This window comes from Pelophylax lessonae (assembly GCF_965119305.1).
Source record: "Pelophylax lessonae genome assembly, chromosome: 2".
In the NCBI taxonomy this organism is placed as follows: domain Eukaryota; kingdom Metazoa; phylum Chordata; class Amphibia; order Anura; family Ranidae; genus Pelophylax; species Pelophylax lessonae.
This window is the reverse complement of record NC_138769.1, coordinates 750,645,468-750,669,684: the sequence shown is the minus strand read 5'-3', so window position 1 is coordinate 750,669,684 and position 24,217 is coordinate 750,645,468. Positions and strand designations below refer to the sequence as shown.

Sequence of the window (24,217 nt, the reverse complement as noted above, 5' to 3'; positions counted from 1 at the left end):
TTATACTTGTAGGAGGGGTGCAGCCTGGTGTGGCGGAGTTATACTTGTAGGAGGGGTGCAGCCTCGTGTGGTGGAGTTATACTTGTAGAAGGGGTACAGCCTGGTATGACGGAGTTATACTTGTAGGAGGGGTGCAGCCTGGTGTGGCGGAGTTATACTTGTAGGAGGGGTGCAGCCTCGTGTGGTGGAGTTATACTTGTAGGAGGGGTACAGCCTGGTGTGGCGGAGTTATACTTGTAGGAGGGGTGCAGCCTCGTGTGGTGGAGTTATACTTGTAGGAGGGGTACAGCCTGGTATGACGGAGTTATACTTGTAGGAGGGGTGCAGCCTGGTGTGGCGGAGTTATACTTGTAGGAGGGGTGCAGCCTCGTGTGGTGGAGTTATACTTGTAGGAGGGGTACAGCCTGGTGTGGCGGAGTTATACTTGTAGGAGGGGTGCAGCCTGGTGTGGCGGGGTTATACTTGTAGGAGGGGTGCAGCCTGGTGTGGTGGAGTTATACTTGTAGGAGGGGTACAGCCTGGTATGACGGAGTTATACTTGTAGGAGGGGTGCAGCCTGGTGTGGCGGAGTTATACTTGTAGGAGGGGTGCAGCCTCGTGTGGTGGAGTTATACTTGTAGGAGGGGTGCAGCCTGGTGTGGCGGAGTTATACTTGTAGGAGGGGTGCAGCCTGGTGTGGCGGAGTTATACTTGTAGGAGGGGTACAGCCTGGTGTGGCGGAGTTATACTTGTAGGAGGGGTGCAGCCTGGTGTGGCGGGGTTATACTTGTAGGAGGGGTGCAGCCTGGTGTGGCAGAGTTATACTTGTAGGAGGGGCTCAGCCTGGTATGACGGAGTTATACTTGTAGGAGGGGTACAGCCTAGTGTGGCGGAGTTATACTTGTAGGAGGGGTGCAGCCTGGTGTGGCGGAGTTATACTTGTAGGAGGGGTGCAGCCTCGTGTGGTGGAGTTATACTTGTAGGAGGGGTACAGCCTGGTGTGGCGTAGTTATACTTGTAGGAGGGGTGCAGCCTCGTGTGGTGGAGTTATACTTTTAGGAGGGGTGCAGCCTGGTGTGGTGGAGTTATACTTTTAGGAGGGGTGCAGCCTGGTGTGGTGGAGTTATACTTGTAGGAGGGGCTCAGCATGGTGTGGCGAAGTTATACTTGTAGGAGGGGTGCAGCCTCGTGTGGTGGAGTTATACTTGTAGGAGGGGTACAGCCTGGTGTGGCAGAGTTATACTTGTAGGAGGGGTGCAGCCTTGTGTGGTGGAGTTATATTTGTAGGAGGGGTGCAGCCTGGTGTGGTGGGGTTATACTTGTAGGAGGGGCGCAGCCTGGTGTGTCGGAGTTATACTTGTAGGAGGGGTACAGCCTGGTGTGGCAGAGTTATACTTGTAGGAGGGGGTGCAGCCTTGTGTGGTGGAGTTATACTTGTAGGAGGGGTGCAGCCTGGTGTGGTGGGGTTATAATTGTAGGAGGGGTGTAGCCTGGTGTGGTGGAGTTATACTTTTAGGAGGGGTACAGCCTGGTGTGGCGGAGTTATACTTGTAGGAGGGGCTCAGCCTGGTGTGACGGAGTTATACTTGTAGGAGGGGTGCAGCCTGGTGTGGCGGAGTTATACTTGTAGGAGGGGTGCAGCCTGGTGTGGCGGAGTTATACTTGTAGGAGGGGTACAGCCTGGTGTGGCAGAGTTATACTTGTAGGAGGGGTGCAGCCTTGTGTGGTGGAGTTATATTTGTAGGAGGGGTGCAGCCTGGTTTGGTGGGGTTATACTTGTAGGAGGGGCGCAGCCTGGTGTGGCGGAGTTATACTTGTAGGAGGGGTGCAGCCTTGTGTGGTGGAGTTATACTTGTAGGAGGGGTGCAGCCTGGTGTGGTGGGGTTATACTTGTAGGAGGGGTGCAGCCTTGTGTGGTGGAGTTATACTTGTAGGAGGGGTGCAGCCTGGTGTGGCGGAGTTATACTTGTAGGAGGGGTGCAGCCTGGTGTGGCGGAGTTATACTTGTAGGAGGGGTGCAGCCTTGTGTGGTGGAGTTATACTTGTAGGAGGGGTGCAGCCTGGTGTGGCGGAGTTATACTTGTAGGAGGGGTGCAGCCTGGTGTGGCGGAGTTATACTTGTAGGAGGGGTACAGCCTGGTGTGGCAGAGTTATACTTGTAGGAGGGGTGCAGCCTGGTGTGGCGGAGTTATACTTGTAGGAGGGGTGCAGCCTGGTGTGGCGGGGTTATACTTGTAGGAGGGGTGCAGCCTGGTGTGGCAGAGTTATACTTGTAGGAGGGGCTCAGCCTGGTATGACGGAGTTATACTTGTAGGAGGGGTACAGCCTGGTGTGGCGGAGTTATACTTGTAGGAGGGGTGCAGCCTGGTGTGGCGGAGTTATACTTGTAGGAGGGGTGCAGCCTCGTGTGGTGGAGTTATACTTGTAGGAGGGGTACAGCCTGGTGTGGCGTAGTTATACTTGTAGGAGGGGTGCAGCCTCGTGTGGTGGAGTTATACTTTTAGGAGGGGTGCAGCCTGGTGTGGTGGAGTTATACTTTTAGGAGGGGTGCAGCCTGGTGTGGTGGAGTTATACTTGTAGGAGGGGCTCAGCATGGTGTGGCGAAGTTATACTTGTAGGAGGGGTGCAGCCTCGTGTGGTGGAGTTATACTTGTAGGAGGGGTACAGCCTGGTGTGGCAGAGTTATACTTGTAGGAGGGGTGCAGCCTTGTGTGGTGGAGTTATATTTGTAGGAGGGGTGCAGCCTGGTGTGGTGGGGTTATACTTGTAGGAGGGGCGCAGCCTGGTGTGTCGGAGTTATACTTGTAGGAGGGGTACAGCCTGGTGTGGCAGAGTTATACTTGTAGGAGGGGTGCAGCCTTGTGTGGTGGAGTTATACTTGTAGGAGGGGTGCAGCCTGGTGTGGTGGGGTTATACTTGTAGGAGGGGTGTAGCCTGGTGTGGTGGAGTTATACTTTTAGGAGGGGTACAGCCTGGTGTGGCGGAGTTATACTTGTAGGAGGGGCTCAGCCTGGTGTGACGGAGTTATACTTGTAGGAGGGGCTCAGCCTGGTGTGGCGGAGTTATACTTGTAGGAGGGGTGCAGCCTGGTGTGGTGGAGTTATACTTGTAGGAGGGGTGCAGCCTGGTGTGGCGGAGTTATACTTGTAGGAGGGGCTCAGCCTGGTGTGGCGGGGTTATACTTGTAGGAGGGGTACAGCCTGGTGTGGGGGGGTTATACTTGTAGGAGGGGCTCAGCCTGGTGTGGTGGAATTATACTTGTAGGAGGGGTACAGCCTGGTGTGGGGGAGTTATACTTGTAGGAGGGGTACAGCCTGGTGTGGGGGAGTTATACTTGTAGGAGGGGTGCAGCCTGGTGTGGCGGGGTTAAACTTGTAGGAGGGGTGCAGCCTGGTGTGGTTGAGTTATACTTGTAGGAGGGATGCAGCCTGGTGTGGCGGAGTTATACTTGTAGGAGGGGTGCAACCTGGTGTGGCGGGGTTATACTTGTAGGAGGGGCTCAGCCTGGTGTGGTGGAGTTATACTTGTAGGAGGGGTACAGCCTGGTGTGGGGGAGTTATACTTGTAGGAGGGGTGCAGCCTGGTGTGGCGGGGTTAAACTTGTAGGAGGGGTGCAGCCTGGTGTGGTGGAGTTATACTTGTAGGAGGGGCTCAGCCTGGTATGATGGAGTTATACTTGTAGGAGGGGTACAGCCTGGTGTGGCGGAGTTATACTTGTAGGAGGGGTGCAGCCTGGTGTGGCGGAGTTATACTTGTAGGAGGGGTGCAGTCTCGTGTGGTGGAGTTATACTTTTAGGAGGGGTACAGCCTGGTGTGGCGGAGTTATACTTGTAGGAGGGGCTCAGCCTGGTGTGACGGAGTTATACTTGTAGGAGGGGCTCAGCCTGGTGTGGCGGAGTTATACTTGTAGGAGGGGTGCAGTCTGGTGTGGCGGAGTTATACTTGTAGGAGGGGCTCAGCCTGGTGTGGTGGAGTTATACTTGTAGGAAGGGTGCAGCCTGGTGTGGTGGAGTTATACTTGTAGGAGGGGTGCAGCCTGGTGTGGTGGGGTTATACTTGTAGGAGGGGTGCAGCCTGGTGTGGTGGGGTTATACTTGTAGGAGGGGTACAGCCTGGTGTGGCGGAGTTATACTTGTAGGAGGGGCTCAGCCTGGTGTGGCGGAGTTATACTTGTAGGAGGGGTGCAGCCTGGTGTGGCGGAGTTATACTTGTAGGAGGGGCTCAGCCTGGTGTGGCGGGGTTATACTTGTAGGAGGGGTACAGCCTGGTGTGGGGGAGTTATACTTGTAGGAGGGATGCAGCCTGGTGTGGCGGAGTTATACTTGTAGGAGGGGTGCAGCCTGGTGTGGTGGGGTTATACTTGTAGGAGGGGCTCAGCCTGGTGTGGTGGAGTTATACTTGTAGGAGGGGTACAGCCTGGTGTGGGGGAGTTATACTTGTAGGAGGGGTGAAGCCTGGTGTGGCGGGGTTAAACTTGTAGGAGGGGTGCAGCCTGGTGTGGTGGAGTTATACTTGTAGGAGGGGTGCAGCCTGGTGTGGTGGAGTTATACTTGTAGGAGGGATTCAGCCTGGTGTGGCGGAGTTATACTTGTAGGAGGGGTGCAGCCTGGTGCGGTGGGGTTATACTTGTAGGAGGGGCTCAGCCTGGTGTGGTGGAGTTATACTTGTAGGAGGGGTACAGCCTGGTGTGGGGGAGTTATACTTGTAGGAGGGATGCAGCCTGGTGTGGCGGGGTTAAACTTGTAGGAGGGGTGCAGCCTGGTGTGGTGGAGTTATACTTGTAGGAGGGGTACAGCCTGGTGTGGCAGAGTTATACTTGTAGGAGGGGTGCAGCCTGGTCTGGCGGAGTTATACTTGTAGGAGGGGTGCAGCCTCGTGTGGTGGAGTTATACTTGTAGGAGGGGTACAGCCTGGTATGACGGAGTTATATTTGTAGGAGGGGTACAGCCTGGTGTGGCGGAGTTATACTTGTAGGAGGGGTGCAGCCTGGTGTGGCGGAGTTATACTTGTAGGAGGGGTGCAGCCTCGTGTGGTGGAGTTATACTTGTAGGAGGGGCTCAGCCTGGTGTGGCGGGGTTATACTTGTAGGAGGGGCTCAGCCTGGTGTGGTGGAGTTATACTTGTAGGAGGGGTGCAGCCTGGTGTGGTGGAGTTATACTTTTAGGAGGGGTACAGCCTGGTGTGGCGGAGTTATACTTGTAGGAGGGGCTCAGCCTGGTGTGACGGAGTTATACTTGTAGGAAGGGTGCAGCCTGGTGTGGCGGAGTTATACTTGTAGGAGGGGCTCAGCCTGGTGTGACGGAGTTATACTTGTAGGAGGGGTACAGCCTGGTGTGGCGGAGTTATACTTGTAGGAGGGGCTCAGCCTGGTGTGGCGGGGTTATACTTGTAGGAGGGGTACAGCCTGGTGTGGGGGAGTTATACTTGTAGGAGCGGTGCAGCCTGGTGTGGTGGGGTTATACTTGTAGGAGGGGTGCAGCCTGGTGTGGCGGAGTTATACTTGTAGGAGGGGTGCAGCCTGGTGTGACAGAGTTATACTTGTAGGAGGGGTGCAGCCTGGTGTGGTGGGGTTATACTTGTAGGAGGGGTGCAGCCTGGTGTGGCGGAGTTATACTTGTAGGAGGGGTGCAGCCTGGTGTGGCGGAGTTTTACTTGTAGGAGGGGCTCAGCCTGGTGTGGCGGGGTTATACTTGTAGGAGGGGTGCAGCCTGGTGTGGGGGAGTTATACTTGTAGGAGGGGTGCAGCCTGGTGTGGTGGGGTTATACTTGTAGGAGGGGTGCAGCCTGGTGTGGCGGAGTTATACTTGTAGGAGGGGGGCAGCCTGGTGTGACAGAGTTATACTTGTAGGAGGGGTGCAGCCTGGTGTGGTGGGGTTATACTTGTAGGAGGGGTACAGCCTGGTGTGGGGGAGTTATACTTGTAGGAGGGGTGCAGCCTGGTGTGGCGGGGTTATACTTGTAGGAGGGGCTCAGCCTGGTGTGGTGGAGTTATACTTGTAGGAGGGGTGCAGCCTGGTGTGGTGGAGTTATACTTTTAGGAGGGGTACAGCCTGGTGTGGCGGAGTTATACTTGTAGGAGGGGCTCAGCCTGGTGTGACGGAGTTATACTTGTAGGAAGGGTGCAGCCTGGTGTGGCGGAGTTATACTTGTAGGAGGGGCTCAGCCTGGTGTGGCGGGGTTATACTTGTAGGAGGGGTACAGATTGGTGTGGGGGAGTTATACTTGTAGGAGGGGTGCAGCCTGGTGTGGTGGAGTTATACTTGTAGGAGGGGCTCAGCCTGGTGTGGCGGAGTTATACTTGTAGGAGGGGTGCAGCCTGGTGTGGCGGAGTTATACTTGTAGGAGGGGTACAGCCTGGTGTGGGGGAGTTATACTTGTAGGAGGGGTGCAGCCTGGTGTGACGGAGTTATACTTGTAGGAGGGGCTCAGCCTGGTGTGACGGAGTTATACTTGTAGGAGGGGTACAGCCTGGTGTGACGGAGTTATACTTGTAGGAGGGGCTCAGCCTGGTGTGACGGAGTTATACTTGTAGGAGGGGTACAGCCTGGTGTGGGGGAGTTATACTTGTAGGAGGGGTGCAGCCTGGTGTGGTGGGGTTATACTTGTACGAAGGGTGCAGCCTGGTGTGGTGGGGTTATACTTGTAGGAGGGGTGCAGCCTGGTGTGGTGGAGTTATACTTGTAGGAGGGGTGCAGCCTGGTGTGGTGGAGTTATACTTGTAGGAGGGGTGCAGCCTGGAGTGGTGAAGTTATACTTGTAGGAGGGCTGCAGCCTGGTGTGGCGGGGTTATACTTGTAGGAGGGGTGCAGCCTGGTGTGGTGGAGTTATACTTGTTGGAGGGGTGCAGCCTGGTGTGGTGGGGTTATACTTGTAGGAGGGGTGCAGCCTGGTGTGGTGGAGTTATACTTGTAGGAGGGGTGCAGCCTGGTGTGGTGGAGTTATACTTGTAGGAGGGGTGCAGCCTGGTGTGGTGGAGTTATACTTGTAGGAGGGGCTCAGCCTGGTGTGGCGAAGTTATACTTGTAGGAGGGGTGCAGCCTGGTGTGGCGGATGTTATACCTGTAGGAGGGGTGCAGCCTTGTGTGGCAGGGTTATACTTGTAGGAGGGGTGCAGCCTGGTGTGGTGGAGTTATACTTGTAGGAGGGCTGCAGCCTGGTGTGGCGGAGTTATACTTGTAGGAGGGGTGCAGCCTGGTGTGGCGGAGTTATACTTGTAGGAGGGGTGCAGCCTGGTGTGGCGGAGTTATACTTGTAGGAGGGGTGCAGCCTGGTGTGGCGGAGTTATACTTGTAGGAGGGGTGCAGCCTGGTGTGGTGGAGTTATACTTGTAGGAGGGGTGCAGCCTGGTGTGGCAGGGTTATACTTGTAGGAGGGGTGCAGCCTGGTGTGGTGGAGTTATACTTGTTGGAGGGGTGCAGCCTGGTGTGGTGGGGTTATACTTGTAGGAGGGGTGGAGCCTGGTGTGGAGGAGTTATACCTGTAGGAGGGGTACAACCTGGTGTGACGGAGTTATACTTGTACGAAGGGTGCAGCCTGGTGTGGTGGGGTTATACTTGTAGGAGGGGTGCAGCCTGGAGTGGTGGAGTTATACTTGTAGGAGGGCTGCAGCCTGGTGTGGCGGAGTTATACTTGTAGGAGGGGTGCAGCCTGGTGTGGCGGAGTTATACTTGTAGGAGGGGTGCAGCCTGGTGTGGTGGAGTTATACTTGTAGGAGGGGCTCAGCCTGGTGTGACGGAGTTATACTTGTACGAAGGGTGCAGCCTGGTGTGGTGGGGTTATACTTGTAGGAGGGGTGCAGCCTGGAGTGGTGGAGTTATACTTGTAGGAGGGCTGCAGCCTGGTGTGGCGGAGTTATACTTGTAGGAGGGGTGCAGCCTGGTGTGGCGGAGTTATACTTGTAGGAGGGGTGCAGCCTGGTGTGGCGGAGTTATACTTGTAGGAGGGGTGCAGCCTGGTGTGGCGGAGTTATACTTGTAGGAGGGGTACAGCCTGGTGTGGCGGAGTTATACTTGTAGGAGGGGTGCAGCCTTGTGTGGTGGAGTTATACTTGTAGGAGGGGTGCAGCCTGGTGTGGTGGGGTTATACTTGTAGGAGGGGTGCAGCCTGGTGTGGTGGAGTTATACTTTTAGGAGGGGTACAGCCTGGTGTGGCGGAGTTATACTTGTAGGAGGGGCTCAGCCTGGTGTGACGGAGTTATACTTGTAGGAGGGGCTCAGCCTGGTGTGGCGGAGTTATACTTGTAGGAGGGGTGCAGCCTGGTGTGGCGGAGTTATACTTGTAGGAGGGGCTCAGCCTGGTGTGGCGGTGTTATACTTGTAGGAGGGGCTCAGCCTGGTGTGGTGGAGTTATACTTGTAGGAGGGGTGAAGCCTGGTGTGGTGGAGTTATACTTGTAGGAGGGGTGCAGCCTGGTGTGGTGGGGTTATACTTGTAGGAGGGGTGCAGCCTGGTGTGGTGGGGTTATACTTGTAGGAGGGGTACAGCCTGGTGTGGCGGAGTTATACTTGTAGGAGGGGCTCAGCCTGGTGTGGCGGAGTTATACTTGTAGGAGGGGTGCAGCCTGGTGTGGCGGAGTTATACTTGTAGGAGGGGCTCAGCCTGGTGTGGCGGAGTTATACTTGTAGAAGGGGTGCAGCCTGGTGTGGCGGAGTTATACTTGTAGGAGGGGCTCAGCCTGGTGTGGCGGAGTTATACTTGTAGGAGGGGTGCAGCCTGGTGTGGCGGAGTTATACTTGTAGGAGGGGCTCAGCCTGGTGTGGTGGAGTTATACTTGTAGGAGGGGTGCAGCCTGGTGTGGTGGAGTTATACTTTTAGGAGGGGTACAGCCTGGTGTGGCGGAGTTATACTTGTAGGAGGGGCTCAGCCTGGTGTGACGGAGTTATACTTGTAGGAAGGGTGCAGCCTGGTGTGGCGGAGTTATACTTGTAGGAGGGGCTCAGCCTGGTGTGACGGAGTTATACTTGTAGGAGGGGCTCAGCCTGGTGTGGTGGGGTTATACTTGTAGGAGGGGTACAGCCTGGTGTGGCGGAGTTATACTTGTAGGAGGGGCTCAGCCTGGTGTGGCGGGGTTATACTTGTAGGAGGGGTACAGCCTGGTGTGGGGGAGTTATACTTGTAGGAGGGGTGCAGCCTGGTGTGGTGGGGTTATACTTGTAGGAGGGGTGCAGCCTGGTGTGGCGGAGTTATACTTGTAGGATGGGGGCAGCCTGGTGTGACAGAGTTATACTTGTAGGAGGGGTGCAGCCTGGTGTGGCGGAGTTATACTTGTAGGAGGGGTGCAGCCTGGTGTGGCGGAGTTATACTTGTAGGAGGGGCTCAGCCTGGTGTGGCGGGGTTATACTTGTAGGAGGGGTACAGCCTGGTGTGGGGGAGTTATACTTGTAGGAGGGGTGCAGCCTGGTGTGGTGGGGTTATACTTGTAGGAGGGGTGCAGCCTGGTGTGGCGGAGTTATACTTGTAGGAGGGGTGCAGCCTGATGTGACAGAATTATACTTGTAGGAGGGGTGCAGCCTGGTGTGGTGGGGTTATACTTGTAGGAGGGGTGCAGCCTGGTGTGGCGGAGTTATACTTGTAGGAGGGGTGCAGCCTGGTGTGGTGGGGTTATACTTGTAGGAGGGGTGCAGCCTAGTATGGTGGAGTTATACTTGTAGGAGGGGTACAGCCTGGTGTGGGGGAGTTATACTTGTAGGAGGGGTGCAGCCTGGTGTGGCGGGGTTATACTTGTAGGAGGGGCTCAGCCTGGTGTGGTGGAGTTATACTTGTAGGAGGGGTGCAGCCTGGTGTGGTGGAGTTATACTTTTAGGAGGGGTACAGCCTGGTGTGGCGGAGTTATACTTGTAGGAGGGGCTCAGCCTGGTGTGACGGAGTTATACTTGTAGGAAGGGTGCAGCCTGGTGTGGCGGAGTTATACTTGTAGGAGGGGCTCAGCCTGGTGTGGCGGAGTTATACTTGTAGGAAGGGTGCAGCCTGGTGTGGCAGAGTTATACTTGTAGAAGGGGTGCAGTCTGGTGTGGCGGGGTTATACTTGTAGGAGGGGTACAGCCTGGTGTGGGGGAGTTATACTTGTAGGAGGGGTGCAGCCTGGTGTGGTGGAGTTATACTTGTAGGAGGGAGCAGCCTGGTGTGGCGGAGTTATACTTGTAGGAGGGGTGCAGCCTGGTGTGGTGGAGTTATACTTGTAGGAGGGGCTCAGCCTGGTGTGGCGGAGTTATACTTGTAGGAGGGGTGCAGCCTGGTGTGGCGGAGTTATACTTGTAGGAGGGGTACAGCCTGGTGTGGGGGAGTTATACTTGTAGGAGGGGTGCAGCCTGGTGTGACGGAGTTATACTTGTAGGAGGGGCTCAGCCTGGTGTGACGGAGTTATACTTGTAGGAGGGGTACAGCCTGGTGTGACGGAGTTATACTTGTAGGAGGGGCTCAGCCTGGTGTGACGGAGTTATACTTGTAGGAGGGGTACAGCCTGGTGTGGGGGAGTTATACTTGTAGGAGGGGTGCAGCCTGGTGTGACGGAGTTATACTTGTAGGAGGGGCTCAGCCTGGTGTGACGGAGTTATACTTGTAGGAAGGGTGCAGCCTGGTGTGGCGGGGTTATACTTGTAGGAGGGGCTCAGCCTGGTGTGGCGGGGTTATACTTGTAGGAGGGGTACAGCCTGGTGTGGGGGAGTTATACTTGTAGGAGGGGTGCATCCTGGTGTGGTGGAGTTATACTTGTAGGAGGGAGCAGCCTGGTGTGGCGGAGTTATACTTGTAGGAGGGGTGCAGCCTGGTGTGGTGGAGTTATACTTGTAGGAGGGGCTCAGCCTGGTGTGGCGGAGTTATACTTGTAGGAGGGGTGCAGCCTGGTGTGGTGGAGTTATACTTGTAGGAGGGGTGCAGCCTGGTGTGGTGGGGTTATACTTGTACGAAGTGTGCAGCCTTGTGTGGTGGGGTTATACTTGTAGGAGGGGTGCAGCCTGGTGTGGTGGAGTTATACTTGTAGGAGGGGTGCAGCCTGGTGTGGTGGAGTTATACTTGTAGGAGGGGTGCAGCCTGGAGTGGTGAAGTTATACTTGTTGGAGGGCTGCAGCCTGGTGTGGCGGGGTTATACTTGTAGGAGGGGTGCAGCCTGGTGTGGTGGAGTTATACTTGTAGGAGGGGTGCAGCCTGGTGTGGTGGAGTTATACTTGTAGGAGGGGTGCAGCCTGGTGTGGTGGAGTTATACTTGTAGGAGGGGTGCAGCCTGGTGTGGTGGAGTTATACTTTTAGGAGGGGTGCAGTCTGGTGTGGTGGAGTTATACTTGTAGGAGGGGCTCAGCCTGGTGTGGCGAAGTTATACTTGTAGGAGGGGTGCAGCCTGGTGTGGCGGAGTTATACTTGTAGGAGGGGTGCAGCCTGGTGTGGCGGAGTTATACCTGTAGGAGGGGTGCAGCCTGGTGTAGAAGGGTTATACTTGTAGGAGGGCTGCAGCCTGGTGTAGAAGGGTTATACTTGTAGGAGGGGTGCAGCCTGGTGTGGTGGAGTTATACTTTTAGGAGGGGTGCAGCCTGGAGTGGCGGAGTTATACTTGTAGGAGGGGTGCAGCCTGGTGTGGCAGGGTTATACTTGTAGGAGGGGTGCAGCCTGGTGTGGCGGAGTTATACTTGTAGGAGGGGTGCAGCCTGGTGTGGCGGAGTTATACCTGTAGGAGGGGTACAGCCTGGTGTGACGGAGTTATACTTGTACGAAGGGTGCAGCCTGGTGTGGTGGGGTTATACTTGTAGGAGGGGTGCAGCCTGGAGTGGTGGAGTTATACTTGTAGGAGGGCTGCAGCCTGGTGTGGCGGAGTTATACTTGTAGGAGGGGTGCAGCCTGGTGTGGTGGGGTTATACTTGTAGGAGGGGTGCAGCCTGGTGTGGTGGGGTTATACTTGTAGGAGGGGTGCAGCCTGGTGTGGCGGAGTTATACTTGTTGGAGGGGTGCAGCCTGGTGTGGCGGAGTTATACTTGTAGGAGGGGTGCAGCCTGGTGTGGCGGAGTTATACTTGTAGGAGGGGTGCAGCCTGGTGTGGTGGAGTTATACTTGTAGGAGGGGGTGCAGCCTGGTGTGGTGGGGTTATACTTGTAGGAGGGGTGCAGCCTGGTGTGGCGGGGTTATACTTGTAGGAGGGGTGCAGCCTGGTGTGGTGGAGTTATACTTGTAGGAGGGGTGCAGCGTGGTGTGGTGGAGTTATACTTGTAGGAGGGGTGCAGCCTGGTGTGGTGGAGTTATACTTGTAGGAAGGGTACAGCCTGGTGTGGTGGAGTTATACTTGTAGGAGGGGTGCAGCCTGGTGTGGCGGAGTTATACTTGTAGGAGGGGTGCAGCCTGGTGTGGCGGAGTTATACTTGTAGGAGGGGTGCAGCCTGGAGTGGTGGGGTTATACTTGTAGGAGGGGTGCAGCCTGGTGCGGTGGAGTTATACTTGTAGGAGGGGTGCAGCCTGGTGTGGTGGGGTTATACTTGTAGGAGGGGTGCAGCCTGGTGTGGCGGAGTTATACTTGTAGGAGGGGTGCAGCCTGGTGTGGTGGAGTAATACTTGTAGGAGGGGTGCAGCCTGGTGTGGTGGGGTTATACTTGTAGGAGGGGTGCAGCCTGGTGTGGTGGAGTAATACTTGTAGGAGGGGTGCAGCCTGGTGTGGCGGGGTTATACTTGTAGGAGGGGTGCAGCCTGGTGTGGTTGAGATATACTTGTAGGAGGGGTGCAGCCTGGTGTGGCGGAGTTATACTTGTAGGAGGGGTGCAGACTGGTGTGGCGGGGTTATACTTGTAGGAGGGTCATCCTTGAGTGGTGGAGTTATACTTGTAGGAGGGGTGCAGCCTGGTGTGGCAGGGTTATACTTGTAGGAGGGGTGCAGCCTGGTGCGGTGGGGTTATACTTGTAGGAGGGATGCAGCCTGGTGTGGCGGAGTTATACTTGTAGGAGGGGTACAGCCTGGTGTGGTGGAGTTATACTTGTAGGAGGGATGCAGCCTGGTGTGGCGGAGTTATACTTGTAGGAGGGGTGCAGCCTGGTGTGGTGGAGTTATACTTGTAGGAGGGGTGCAGCCTGGTGTGGTGGAGATATACTTGTAGGAGGGGTGCAGACTGGTGTGGCGGAGTTATACTTGTAGGAGGGGTGCAGCCTGGTGTGGTGGAGATATACTTGTAGGAGGGGTGCAGACTGGTGTGGCGGGGTTATACTTGTAGGAGGGGTGCAGCCTGGTGCGGTGGGGTTATACTTGTAGGAGGGATGCAGCCTGGTGTGGCGGAGTTATACTTGTAGGAGGGGTACAGCCTGGTGTGGTGGAGTTATACTTGTAGGAGGGGTACAGCCTGGTGTGGTGGGGTTATACTTGTAGGAGGGGTGCAGCCTGGTGTGGTGGAGTTATACTTGTAGGAGGGGTACAGCCTGGTGTGGTGGGGTTATACTTGTAGGAGGGGTGCAGCCTGGTGTGGTGGAGTTATACTTGTAGGAAGGGTGCAGCCTGGTGTGGTGGGGTTATACTTGTCGGAGGGGTGCAGCCTGGTGTGGCGGAGTTATACTTGTAGGAGGGGTACAGCCTGGTGTGGTGGGGTTATACTTGTAGGAGGGATGCAGCCTGGTGTGGCGGAGTTATACTTGTAGGAGGGGTACAGCCTGGTGTGGTGGGGTTATACTTGTAGGAGGGGTGCAGCCTGGTGTGGTGGAGTTATACTTGTAGGAGGGGAGCAGCCTGGTGTGGTGGAGTTATACTTGTAGGAGGGGTGCAGCCTGGTGTGGCGGAGTAATACTTGTAGGAGGGGTGCAGCCTGGTGTGGTGGAGTTATACTTGTAGGAGGGGTGCAGCCTGGTGTGGCGGAGTTATACTTGTAGGAGGGGTGCAGACTGGTGTGGCGGGGTTATACTTGTAGGAGGGTCATCCTTGAGTGGTGGAGTTATACTTGTAGGAGGGGTGCAGCCTGGTGCGGTGGGGTTATACTTGTAGGAGGGATGCAGCCTGGTGTGGCGGAGTTATACTTGTAGGAGGGGTACAGCCTGGTGTGGTGGAGTTATACTTGTAGGAGGGATGCAGCCTGGTGTGGCGGAGTTATACTTGTATGAGGGGTGCAGCCTGGTGCGGTGGGGTTATACTTGTAGGAGGGGTACAGCCTGGTGTGGTGGGGTTATACTTGTAGGAGGGATGCAGCCTGGTGTGGCGGAGTTATACTTGTAGGAGGGGTGCAGCCTGGTGTGGTGGAGTTATACTTGTAGGAGGGGTGCAGCCTGGTGTGGTGGAGTTATACTTGTAGGAGGGGTGCAGCCTGGTGTGGCGGAGTTATACTTGTAGGAGGGGTGCAGACTGGTGTGGCGGGGTTATACTTGTAGGAGGGTCATCCTTGAGTGGCGGAGTTATACTTGTAGGAGGGGTACAGCCTGGTGTGGTGGGGTTATATTTGTAGGAGGGGTACAGCCTGGTGTGGTGGGGTTATACTTGTAGGAGGGGTGCAGCCTGGTGTGGTGGAGTTATACTTGTAGGAGGGGTACAGCCTGGTGTGGTGGGGTTATACTTGTAGGAGGGGTGCAGCCTGGTGTGGTGGAGTTATACTTGTAGGAAGGGTGCAGCCTGGTGTGGTGGGGTTATACTTGTCGGAGGGGTGCAGCCTGGTGTGGCGGAGTTATACTTGTAGGAGGGGTACAGCCTGGTGTGGTGGGGTTATACTTGTAGGAGGGATGCAGCCTGGTGTGGCGGAGTTATACTTGTAGGAGGGGTGCATCCTGGTGTGGTGGAGTTATACTTGTAGGAGGGGAGCAGCCTGGTGTGGTGGAGTTATACTTGTAGGAGGGGTGCAGCCTGGTGTGGCGGAGTAATACTTGTAGGAGGGGTGCAGCGTGGTGTGGTGGAGTTATACTTGTAGGAGGGGTACAGCCTGGTGTGGTGGAGTTATACTTGTAGGAGGGGTGCAGCCTGGTGTGGTGGAGTTATACTTGTAGGAGGGGTGCAGCCTGGTGTGGTGGAGTTATACTTGTAGGAGGGGTGCAGCCTGGTGTGGCGGGGTTATACTTGTAGGAGGGGTGCAGCCTGGTGTGGCGGGGTTATACTTGTAGGAGGGGTGCAGCCTGGTGTGGCGGGGTTATTCTTGTAGGAGGGGTGCAGCCTGGTGTGGCGGGGTTATTCTTGTAGGAGGGGTGCAGCCTGGTGTGGTGGAGTTATACTTGTAGGAGGGGTGCAGCCTGGTGTGGCGGAGATATACTTGTAGGAGGGGTGCAGCCTGGTGTGGCGGAGTTATACTTGTAGGAGGGGTGCAGACTGGTGTGGCGGGGTTATACTTGTAGGAGGGTCATCCTTGAGTGGTGGAGTTATACTTGTAGGAGGGGTGCAGCCTGGTGTGGTGGAGTTATACTTGTAGGAGGGGTGCAGCCTGGTGCGGTGGGGTTATACTTGTAGGAGGGGTGCAGCCTGGAGTGGTGGGGTTATACTTGTAGGAGGGGTGCAGCCTGGTGTGGCGGGGTTATACTTGTAGTAGGGGTGCAGCCTGGTGCGGCGGGGTTATACTTGTAGGAGGGGTGCAGCCTGGTGTGGCGGGGTTATACTTGTAGTAGGGGTGCAGCCTGGTGTGGCGGGGTTATACTTGTAGGAGGGGTGCAGCCTGGTGTGGTGGAGTTATACTTGTAGGAGGGGTGCAGCCTGGTGTGGTGAAGTTATACTTGTAGGAGGGGTGCGGTTCAGATACCCAGCTGGGCACACTCCCAGTTTCCAATAATGTGAAGAATGGTTCAAACCAACAGCATCTGTTGAGAGGCGACAGAATGCGACCTGGCCGTCTCGTGCCTAGCCAGGAAAGGAACCCAGAGAGATGCTTGCCCTCCTCCTCAGGAACCTTTCCCTACCGCTAGCACTGACCTTGACAGGTGGTGTACCTTTCCCTACTCTACCCACTCACAAAGAGTGCCGCAAACCCAGGGGCCAGGGTCCTAAACAGATTCTGCCACACCCAAGATGGCCACCAGAGTCACACAGGCGGCCAGCATTTAATTGGCTTGCTGCCCCGGCGACTCAGGAAACTATAGAGGACCCAAGTTCCTCATGACTTCCTCTCCCCCTGCATAGCCACTGTGGTTGAGCGCCACCTACAGTGGAGACAGCAGACTGCACCTGCCTACATACCTGTATTCTTATAAGTGCTTGCAGGGATTTCTATTCAACCAGTTGTGCAAGAGAGACTGAGGGAGTTCTTAGAACAGAGAACCCAAACTACAAAGCAGCTCCTGCAGGGGTAGAGTTACATAAAGATCAAACGGGTGCGCAAGAGTAACAAAGAATCTCATTTATCTTCTATAGGAGAGACTCGTCATCGTCATCATTTATCTTCTATAGGAAAAACTCCTCATCATCATCTTTTATCTTCCATAGGAGAAAACTCCTCATCATTGTCATTTATCTTCCATAGGAAAAACTTGTCATCATTACCATTTATCTTCGATAGGAGAGAGTCGTCATCGTCATTTATCTTGGATAGGAGAGAGTCGTCATCGTCATTTATCTTGGATAGGAGAGAGTCGTCATCGTCATTTATCTTGGATAGGAGAGACTCGTCATCGTCTCCAGGCACTCGGTGTACACAATCATAAAACAAAGCCAGTTGATGTATCACCAGGAGAGGATACAAAGGAAGACTTCACCCAATGAGATGAAGATAATCCTGAGACTCTGCCAATGTATTGTGATAGAGATCTCCCGCCTCATAAAACATCGAACGTAATGATACCAAACTCCAATAAAGTGTGACTAAAGGCAAAACGTTCTTTTTCTCCCTGCTGGGGAGATTCGCCCTCTCTATTTGTTCTGATTACCATTATCATTGGAAGTGAAAGTAAAATAAAATCCCCAATTTTGAGTGGTCCCCAAAAAAGTAATAGAGAGGAAATCTTCCAATGGGGAGACCTGGGGGGTCTCCAAGGGATTCCCTTACCCACTTGCCAACTGTGCTATAGCCAGTATACAGCTACAGCAGGGCTCTCCAGTTCTGGAAGGGCGTCCCTGGGGAACACATCGGGAAGTGTCTGAGATCGCTGAGTTCCTTGGGCACAGTGGGTCACAGATCTGGGTAAGGGGCCAATCACAGCAGCTCTTTACCATGTGACTGGTTGTGCCCAATCACAGCTAGTCACATGTAAACTGACTTGCTGTTAATCGGCTCTCCTTTCCTCACACATTGTGTGAGGAAAGGAGAGCCGATCCCACAGGGCACAGTGAGTACAGCATTTATACTGATAATCAGTGCCCTGATCATCAGTGCAGCCCCATTAGTGCAGCCTTATCAGTACTTATCAGTGCCCATCAGTGCAGCCTCATCAGTGTCCATCAGTGCTGCCTCATTAGTGCTCATCAAAGAACAATCACTGTGTGTGCTGAGGGTGGGACCTCACTGAGGAAAGACCAATGTCTGTGTGTGCTGGAGGTAGGACCACACTGGGGAAAGACCAATGTTTGTGTGTGCTGAGGGTGGGACCTCACTGGGGAAAGACCAATGGCTGTGTGAGCTAGAGGTGGAGCTTCACTGGGGAAAGACCAATGGCTGTGTGAGCTAGAGGTGGAGCTTCACTGGGGAAAGACCAATGGCTGTGTGTGTGTGTGTGTGTGTGTGTGTGTGTGTGTGTGTGTGTGTGTGTGTGTGTGTGTGTGTGCTGAAGGTGGGACCTCACTGAGGAAAGACCAATGTCTGTGTGAGCTGGAGGTTGGACCTTGCTGGGGAAAGACCAATGTTTGTGTGTGCTGAGGGTGGGACCTCACTGGGGAAAGACCAATGTCTGTGTGTGCTGGAGGTGGGACCTCACTGGGTAAAGACCAATGGCTGTGTGTGTGTGTGTGTGTGTGTGTGTGTGTGTGTGTGTGTGTGTGTGTGTGTGTGTGTGTGTGTGAGCTGGAGGTGGGACCTCGCTGGGGAAAGACCAATGTCTGTGTGAGCTGGAGGTGGGACCTCGCTGGGGAAAGACCAAGGTCTGTATGTGCTAGAGGTAGGACCACACTGGGGAAAGACCAATGTCTGTGTGTGCTGGAGGTGGAGCTTCACTGGGGAAAGACCAATGGGTGTGTGTGTGTGTGTGTGTGTGTGTGTGTGTGTGTGTGTGTGTGTGTGTGTGTGTGTGTGTGCTGAAGGTGGGACCTCACTGAGGAAAGACCAATGTCTGTGTGAGCTGGAGGTAGAACCTCGCTGGGGAAAGACCAATGTCTGTGTGAGCTGGAGGTAGGACCTCACTGGGGAAAGACCAATGTCTGTGTGAGCTGGAGGTAGGACCTCGCTGGGGAAAGACCAATGTCTGTGTGAGCTGGAGGTAGGACCTCGCTGGGGAAAGACCAATGTCTGTGTGAGCTGGAGGTGGGACCTTGCTGGGGAAAGACCAATGTCTGTGTGTGCTAGAGGTGGGACCTCACTGGGGAATGACCAATGTCAGTGTGTGCTGGAGGTTGGACCTCACTGGGGAAAGACCAATGTCTGTGTGAGCTGGAGGTGGGACCTTGCTGGGGAAAGACCAATGTCTGTGTGTGCTAGAGGTGGGACCTCACTGGGGAATGACCAATGTCAGTGTGTGCTGGAGGTTGGACCTCACTGGGGAAAGACCAATGTCTGTGTGTGCTGGAGGTGGGACCTCACTGGGGAATGACCAATGTCAGTGTGTGCTGGAGGTTGGACCTCACTGGGGAAAGTCCAAAGTCTGTGTGTGTTAGAGCTGGGGCCTCACAGGGCCGTCTTTTCCATTGGGCATGCCTGGCGGTTGCCCGGGGGCCCCACTTGCCAATGGGCCCCACACACAGGGCTGGCAATTGCTGTTCCCCAACAGGCCAGATTACTTAGTTTACCTGGTGGTCTAGGGCCCCCCCCCCCCCGGTGTCCGCCGGTTGCTCTGAGTCCTCACTGCACACTGGTTGCTAGGAAGGCCAGCCGATTGGCATCTAGCAACCAGTGACGTTGGAGAGCAGACCCTTCACAGCGGAGGAGGTTCCTTCTCTTCGGCTCGTCCTCCTCTCCTCTCTCGCCTAGAAGACTGGCTCCACCCATGAGGGCCGGATTAACATAGGGGCTATTGGAGGAGCTGCAGCTCCAGGCCCCTCCCTGAATATAGGCCTATGCCAGTGGCTTATCGATATCTGTGTGCTGTCTTGAAGAAGGAGAAGTCTCCTCTGCACTGCACACGTGAAGGAGAGAAGTCTCAGCTGCTGTTCCTGCCGATGCCTGGCTCCTATCACAGGATCTGTTACACTCACACAGATCCTCAGTGTAAAGGAGATGCAGGCAGCTGTCTGGGGGAGGGGTGCTGATGTCATCCTAACCAGCAGAAGCCCGGGAGAAAGGAAATATTTCATGCTGCTCAGATGAGGTTAGTAAGGGAGAGAGGATTGTGCGAAAACTCTCCTGGGGGCTGTGAGGATTGTTGGAGAGACAGCTGCTTCCCCCCACGTAATGTGTTCCCTTTTGCCCACAATGTAATGTGTTATGCCATACAGTGCCCACCATGTCATATGCTGTGCCATGCAGTGCCTGCCATGTAATATGCAGTGCCCACCATGTAATGTACTGTGCCATGCAGTGCCTGCCATGTAATGTACTGTGCCATGCAGTGTCCACTATGTTATGAGCAGTGCCCACTATGCCATATGATGTACCATGCAGTGTCCACCATGTAATGTGCTGTGCCATGCAGTGCCCACCATGTCATGTACAGTTCCCACCATGTCATGTGCAGTGACCACTATGTCATGTGCTGTGCCATGCAGTGGCCACCATGTGACGTGCAGTGCCCACCATGTGACGTGCAGTGCCCACCATGCAATGTGTTTTGCAGCAGTGCCCACCATCCTATATCTTTCCTGTACATCCTCTGTGTGCCATCCTAAATCTGTCCTGTATAGCCTCTGTGCCATCCCATACCTGCCATGTACATCCTCTGTCTGTGCCATCCTATACCTGCCATGTACATCCTCTGCCTGTGCCATCCTATACCTGCCATGTACATCCTCTGTCTGTGCCATCCTATACCTGCCATGTACATCCTCAGTGTGCTATCCCAGCCCTCAAATTTTCCACTCGCCTGCTCGCATCTTGCGAGTGGAAAATTATGTAGGGCGAGCTCTGGGAGCGAGAGGAGAGGAAAGCCGGCCACCTGACGGACTGAATAGTGTCAGAGCGCGGATCATCCAATTGTAACAGCTTGTAATTGCCGGGGGCTCGCTGAGACACACAGTCCCGCCTCCTAGCCCGGCTTCTTTGATGGAAAGAACACCTGGCCAACCAGGACGTGTGAAGTCTATCAAAGAAGACACTGTGTGTGTCAGCGAGCGCCCGGCAATTACAAGCTGTTACAGTTGGATGATCCGCGCTCTGACACTGGCATAGGGGTTATCTTGCGCCGATCATCTCTTCCACTTAAGGCAGCTTGCTCCCTCTATCTGCGCTGCTCTGCTCCCGGGGGCTGGAAAAAGGTGAGTGCCCGAAGATTGAGCAGCCGCTGCCTCCCTGTGTGACTGCATAGAAGGAGCGGTGGGGTGGCTGCATATAGAGGAATTGATATGCAAAGATCAATTCCTCTATATGCAGCCGCCCCATCCCCCTCCTATCCAACTTCTTTTTTTTTTGCTGGCCCCCCTAGTGCTGTACAGCCCCCCCCTCTCCAGCCCCTTAGTGCTCTTCAGCCCCCCCAGTGCTCTTCAGCCCCCCCTCCAGCCCTCCCCAGTTATCTTCAGCCCCCCCTCCAGCCCTCCCCAGTTCTCTTCAGCCCCCCCTCCAGCCCTCCCCAGTGCTCTTCAGCCCCCCTGAAGCCCCCCAGTGCTCTTCAGCCCCCCTCCAGCCCTCCCCAGTGCTCTTCAGCCCCCCAGCGCTCTTCGGCCCCCCTCAAGCCCCCCAGTGCTCTTCAGCCCCCCTCCAGCCCTCCCCAGTGCTCTTCAGCCCCCCCTCCAGCCCTCCCCAGTGCTCTTCAGCCCCCCCAGTGCTCTTCAGCCTTCCCCAGTGCTCTTCAGCCCCCCCAGTGCTCTTCGCCCCCCCTCCAGCCCTCCCCAGTGCTCTTCAGCCCCCCCTCCATCCCTCCCCAGTGCTCTTCAGCCACCCCCTCCAGCCCTCCCCAGTGCTCTTCAGCCCCCCCCCAGTGCTCTTCAGCCCCCCCTCCAGCCCTCCCCAGTGCTCTTCAGCCCCCCCAGTGCTCTTTGCCCCCCTCCAGCCCTCCCCAGTGCTCTTCAGCCCCCCCTCCAGCCCTCCCCAGTGCACTTCAGCCCCCCCCCTCCAGCCCTCCCCAGTGCTCTTCAGCCCCCCCTCCAGCCCTCACCATTGCTCTTCAGCCCCCCCCTCCAGCCCTCCCCAGTGCTCTTCAGCCCCCCTCCAGCCCTCCCCAGTGCTTTTCAGCCCTTCCCAGTGCTCTTCAGCCCCCCCCTCCAGCCCTCACCAGTGCTCTTCAGCCCCCCAACCCTCCAGCCCTCCCCAGTGCTCTTCAGCCCCCCTCCAGCCCTCCCCAGTGCTCTTCAGTCCCCCCTCCAGCCCTCCCCAGTGCTCTTCAGCCCCCCAGTGCTCTTCAGCCTTCCCCAGTGCTCTTCAGCCCCCCCAGTGCTCTTCGCCCCCCCCCTCCAGCCCTCCCCAGTGCTCTTCAGCCCCCCCTCCAGCCCTCCCCAGTGCACTTCAGCCCCCCCTCCAGCCCTCCCCAGTGCTCTTCAGCCCCCCCAGTGCACTTCAGCCCCCCCTCCAGCCCTCCCCAGTGCTCTTCAGCCCCCCCAGTGCTCTTCAGCCCCCCCTCCAGCCCTCCCCAGTGCTCTTCAGCCCCCCCAGTGCTCTTTGCCCCCCTCCAGCCCTCCCCAGTGCTCTTCAGCCCCCCCTCCAGCCCTCCCCAGTGCACTTCAGCCCCCCCCTCCAGCCCTCCCCAGTGCTCTTCAGCTCTTCCCAGTGCTCTTCAGCCCCCCCTCCAGCCCTCACCATTGCTCTTCAGCCCCCCCCCCTCCAGCCCTCCCCAGTGCTCTTCAGCCCCCCTCCAGCCCTCCCCAGTGCTTTTCAGCCCTTCCCAGTGCTCTTCAGCCCCCCCCCCTCCAGCCCTCACCAGTGCTCTTCAGCCCCCCACCCTCCAGCCCTCCCCAGTGCTCTTCAGCCCCCCCTCTAGCCCTCCCCAGTGCTCATCAGCCCCCACCCTCCAGACCCTTGATGGGCACTGATGAGGCTGCACTGATGGGCACTGAAAACATTGTTATTAATATTTAATTTTGTAACTTCTGCATTAATGCAAAAACATTAAACAGAGTAATTTTATGAGGGTGTGTTTAGGGGCGGAATTATGGGCAGGGCAGGGTAGGAGTTGGGTGGGGCAACTGGTGGCGAGTAACCCTGAAGGTCTGGCTAGTAGCTCAGGACTTTAAATTTTGAGCCCTGTGCTATCCTATATCAGTCCTGTACATCCTTATATTGTCCAAACATTGTGTTAATGTTTAAACACTGATTTTGTTGGAGGTACCAATAAATATTGCCTTATTGATAATTTGCATTTTTATTCTCGTGGGTGATTGTGTAGGCGAGGCCCCAGTGCACTGCATTGCTCGGGGGCCTATAAGGCTCTTAAGATGGCACTGGGGCCTCGCTCGGGAAAAAACAATATCTGTGTGTGCTAGAGGTAGGACCTCACTGGGGAAAGTCCAATGTCTGTGTGTGCTAGAGGTAGGACCTCACTGGGGAAAGACCAATGTCTGTGTGAGCTGAAGGTGGGACTTCACTGGGGAAAAGCCAATGTGTTTGTCTGCTGGTGGTGGGACCATACTGGGGAAAGACCAATGTCTTTGCGTGCTGGAAGTGGGATCTCAACGAGGAAAGACCAATGTCAGTGGGTGCTGGAGGTGGGATCTCAATGGGGGAAAGACTAATGTGTGTTCTGGAGGTGGGATCTCACTTCAGAAAGACCCATGTGTTTTTTCTGGCAATGGAATCTCACTGGGGATATAGGAATAGGTGTGCTGGAGGTGGGACTTCAATAGGGGAAGACCAATGTGAACGATGAAGGTGGAATCTCACTGGAGAAAGACCAATGTGTGTGTGTGTGTGTGTGTGCTAAAGGTGGGACCTCAATAGGTAAAGTGTGTGTATGTGTGCTGGAGGTGAGCCCTTACTAAAGCCCCGTACACACGTAGCGATTGTCGGCCGAACGATCGGCCGTCTTTTGTCCAGTGCTGTCCTGTCGGTTGAAAAGTGCTAAAGACTGCACACGAATTTTGTCGGCCAACAACAGCCGACTGCAGAAGTGATGTCATGTGATGGTTAACTTTCCGTGTGTTTTTTCTTCTCTGAGCATGCCCAGTCTTGCTCATCTGCTGTTTGTCGGCCGAATTCTGTACTGACTGACGAACAATCGGCCGTTCTGGTGTTGGCCAACAAACATTTTAAAGCCTGCACACCAGATTCTGTTTGGCCGAAAAGTCGCAGTCGGTTGTCGGAAGCATCATACTAACAAGCCGACAATCGGCCGATCGGACGTTGGCCGAATATTTATGGCCGACAATCGCTACGTGTGTACGGGCCTTAAGGAAAGAAAAACGTGTGTGTGCTGAAGGTGGAACCTCATTGGGGTAAGACTAATGCATATGTGTGCTGGAAGACCAATGTGGGTATGTTCTGATGACAGCACCTCACTAGGGAAAGAGCAATGTGTGTGTGCTGGTGGTGGGACCTCACTGGGGAAAGACCAGTGTATGTGTGTGTTAAGGGTGGGACCTGACAGGGGAAAGACCAAAGTTTGTGCTGGAGGTTGGGCCTCATTGGGCAAAGACCTGATAACAGCTGATATGATGTGAAAGCAGTCGAAGAGAGAAAGGCATGTGAAATGTAAAGTTTATGGGCTCTCTGCTCACTTCCTCCATCCTCTGGTGACAATCCATCCTTCCAAGTAGGGGGCACTGTTCACATTGTGCATGTTTTTGGGGGGAGGAAGAGAAAGTGTAAACTTCTGGACTAAGAGGAATATGGAAGCCAAACAATGAGCCACTCACAACCTCCATTACGACAAAACGAGTCCAATGTGGCCGCTCGCTGTTTTCTAGAAGTCCAACATCTAAATTAATTCTCCATATTTTTTTTATTTCAAGGCAGGTATTTTGTGTAGAATACAACATTACCATTATTTATCACCCCTCCCACCTAAACGTTGACCTTCTAGATTGTTATTTTGAACAAATAATCTCTCTTTCAAGCTGAACCTAGGACTTTATTTTAGTTCCCGTATTCGTCTTTTAGGATTGAAAAAAGATACAAAACATTTCGTTATAAAATGTGTAATAAAATAACATTGTT

General features: G+C 55.0%; 1 protein-coding gene across 1 annotated transcript in view; it reads right to left on the bottom strand.

The window, feature by feature from the left end:
* Window positions 1-16,303: 16,303 nt before the first annotated feature.
* The window catches only part of LOC309547888 (olfactory receptor 51E1-like), a gene marked incomplete at both ends in the record, with an annotated part of 26,570 nt that continues 18,656 nt past the window's right edge, over window positions 16,304-24,217 (bottom strand). Inside the window, one exon of the mRNA XM_082247890.1 lies at window positions 16,304-16,521. Coding sequence (XP_082104016.1) covers window positions 16,304-16,521 — 218 coding nt within the window. The remainder of the gene's footprint in view (window positions 16,522-24,217) is intronic.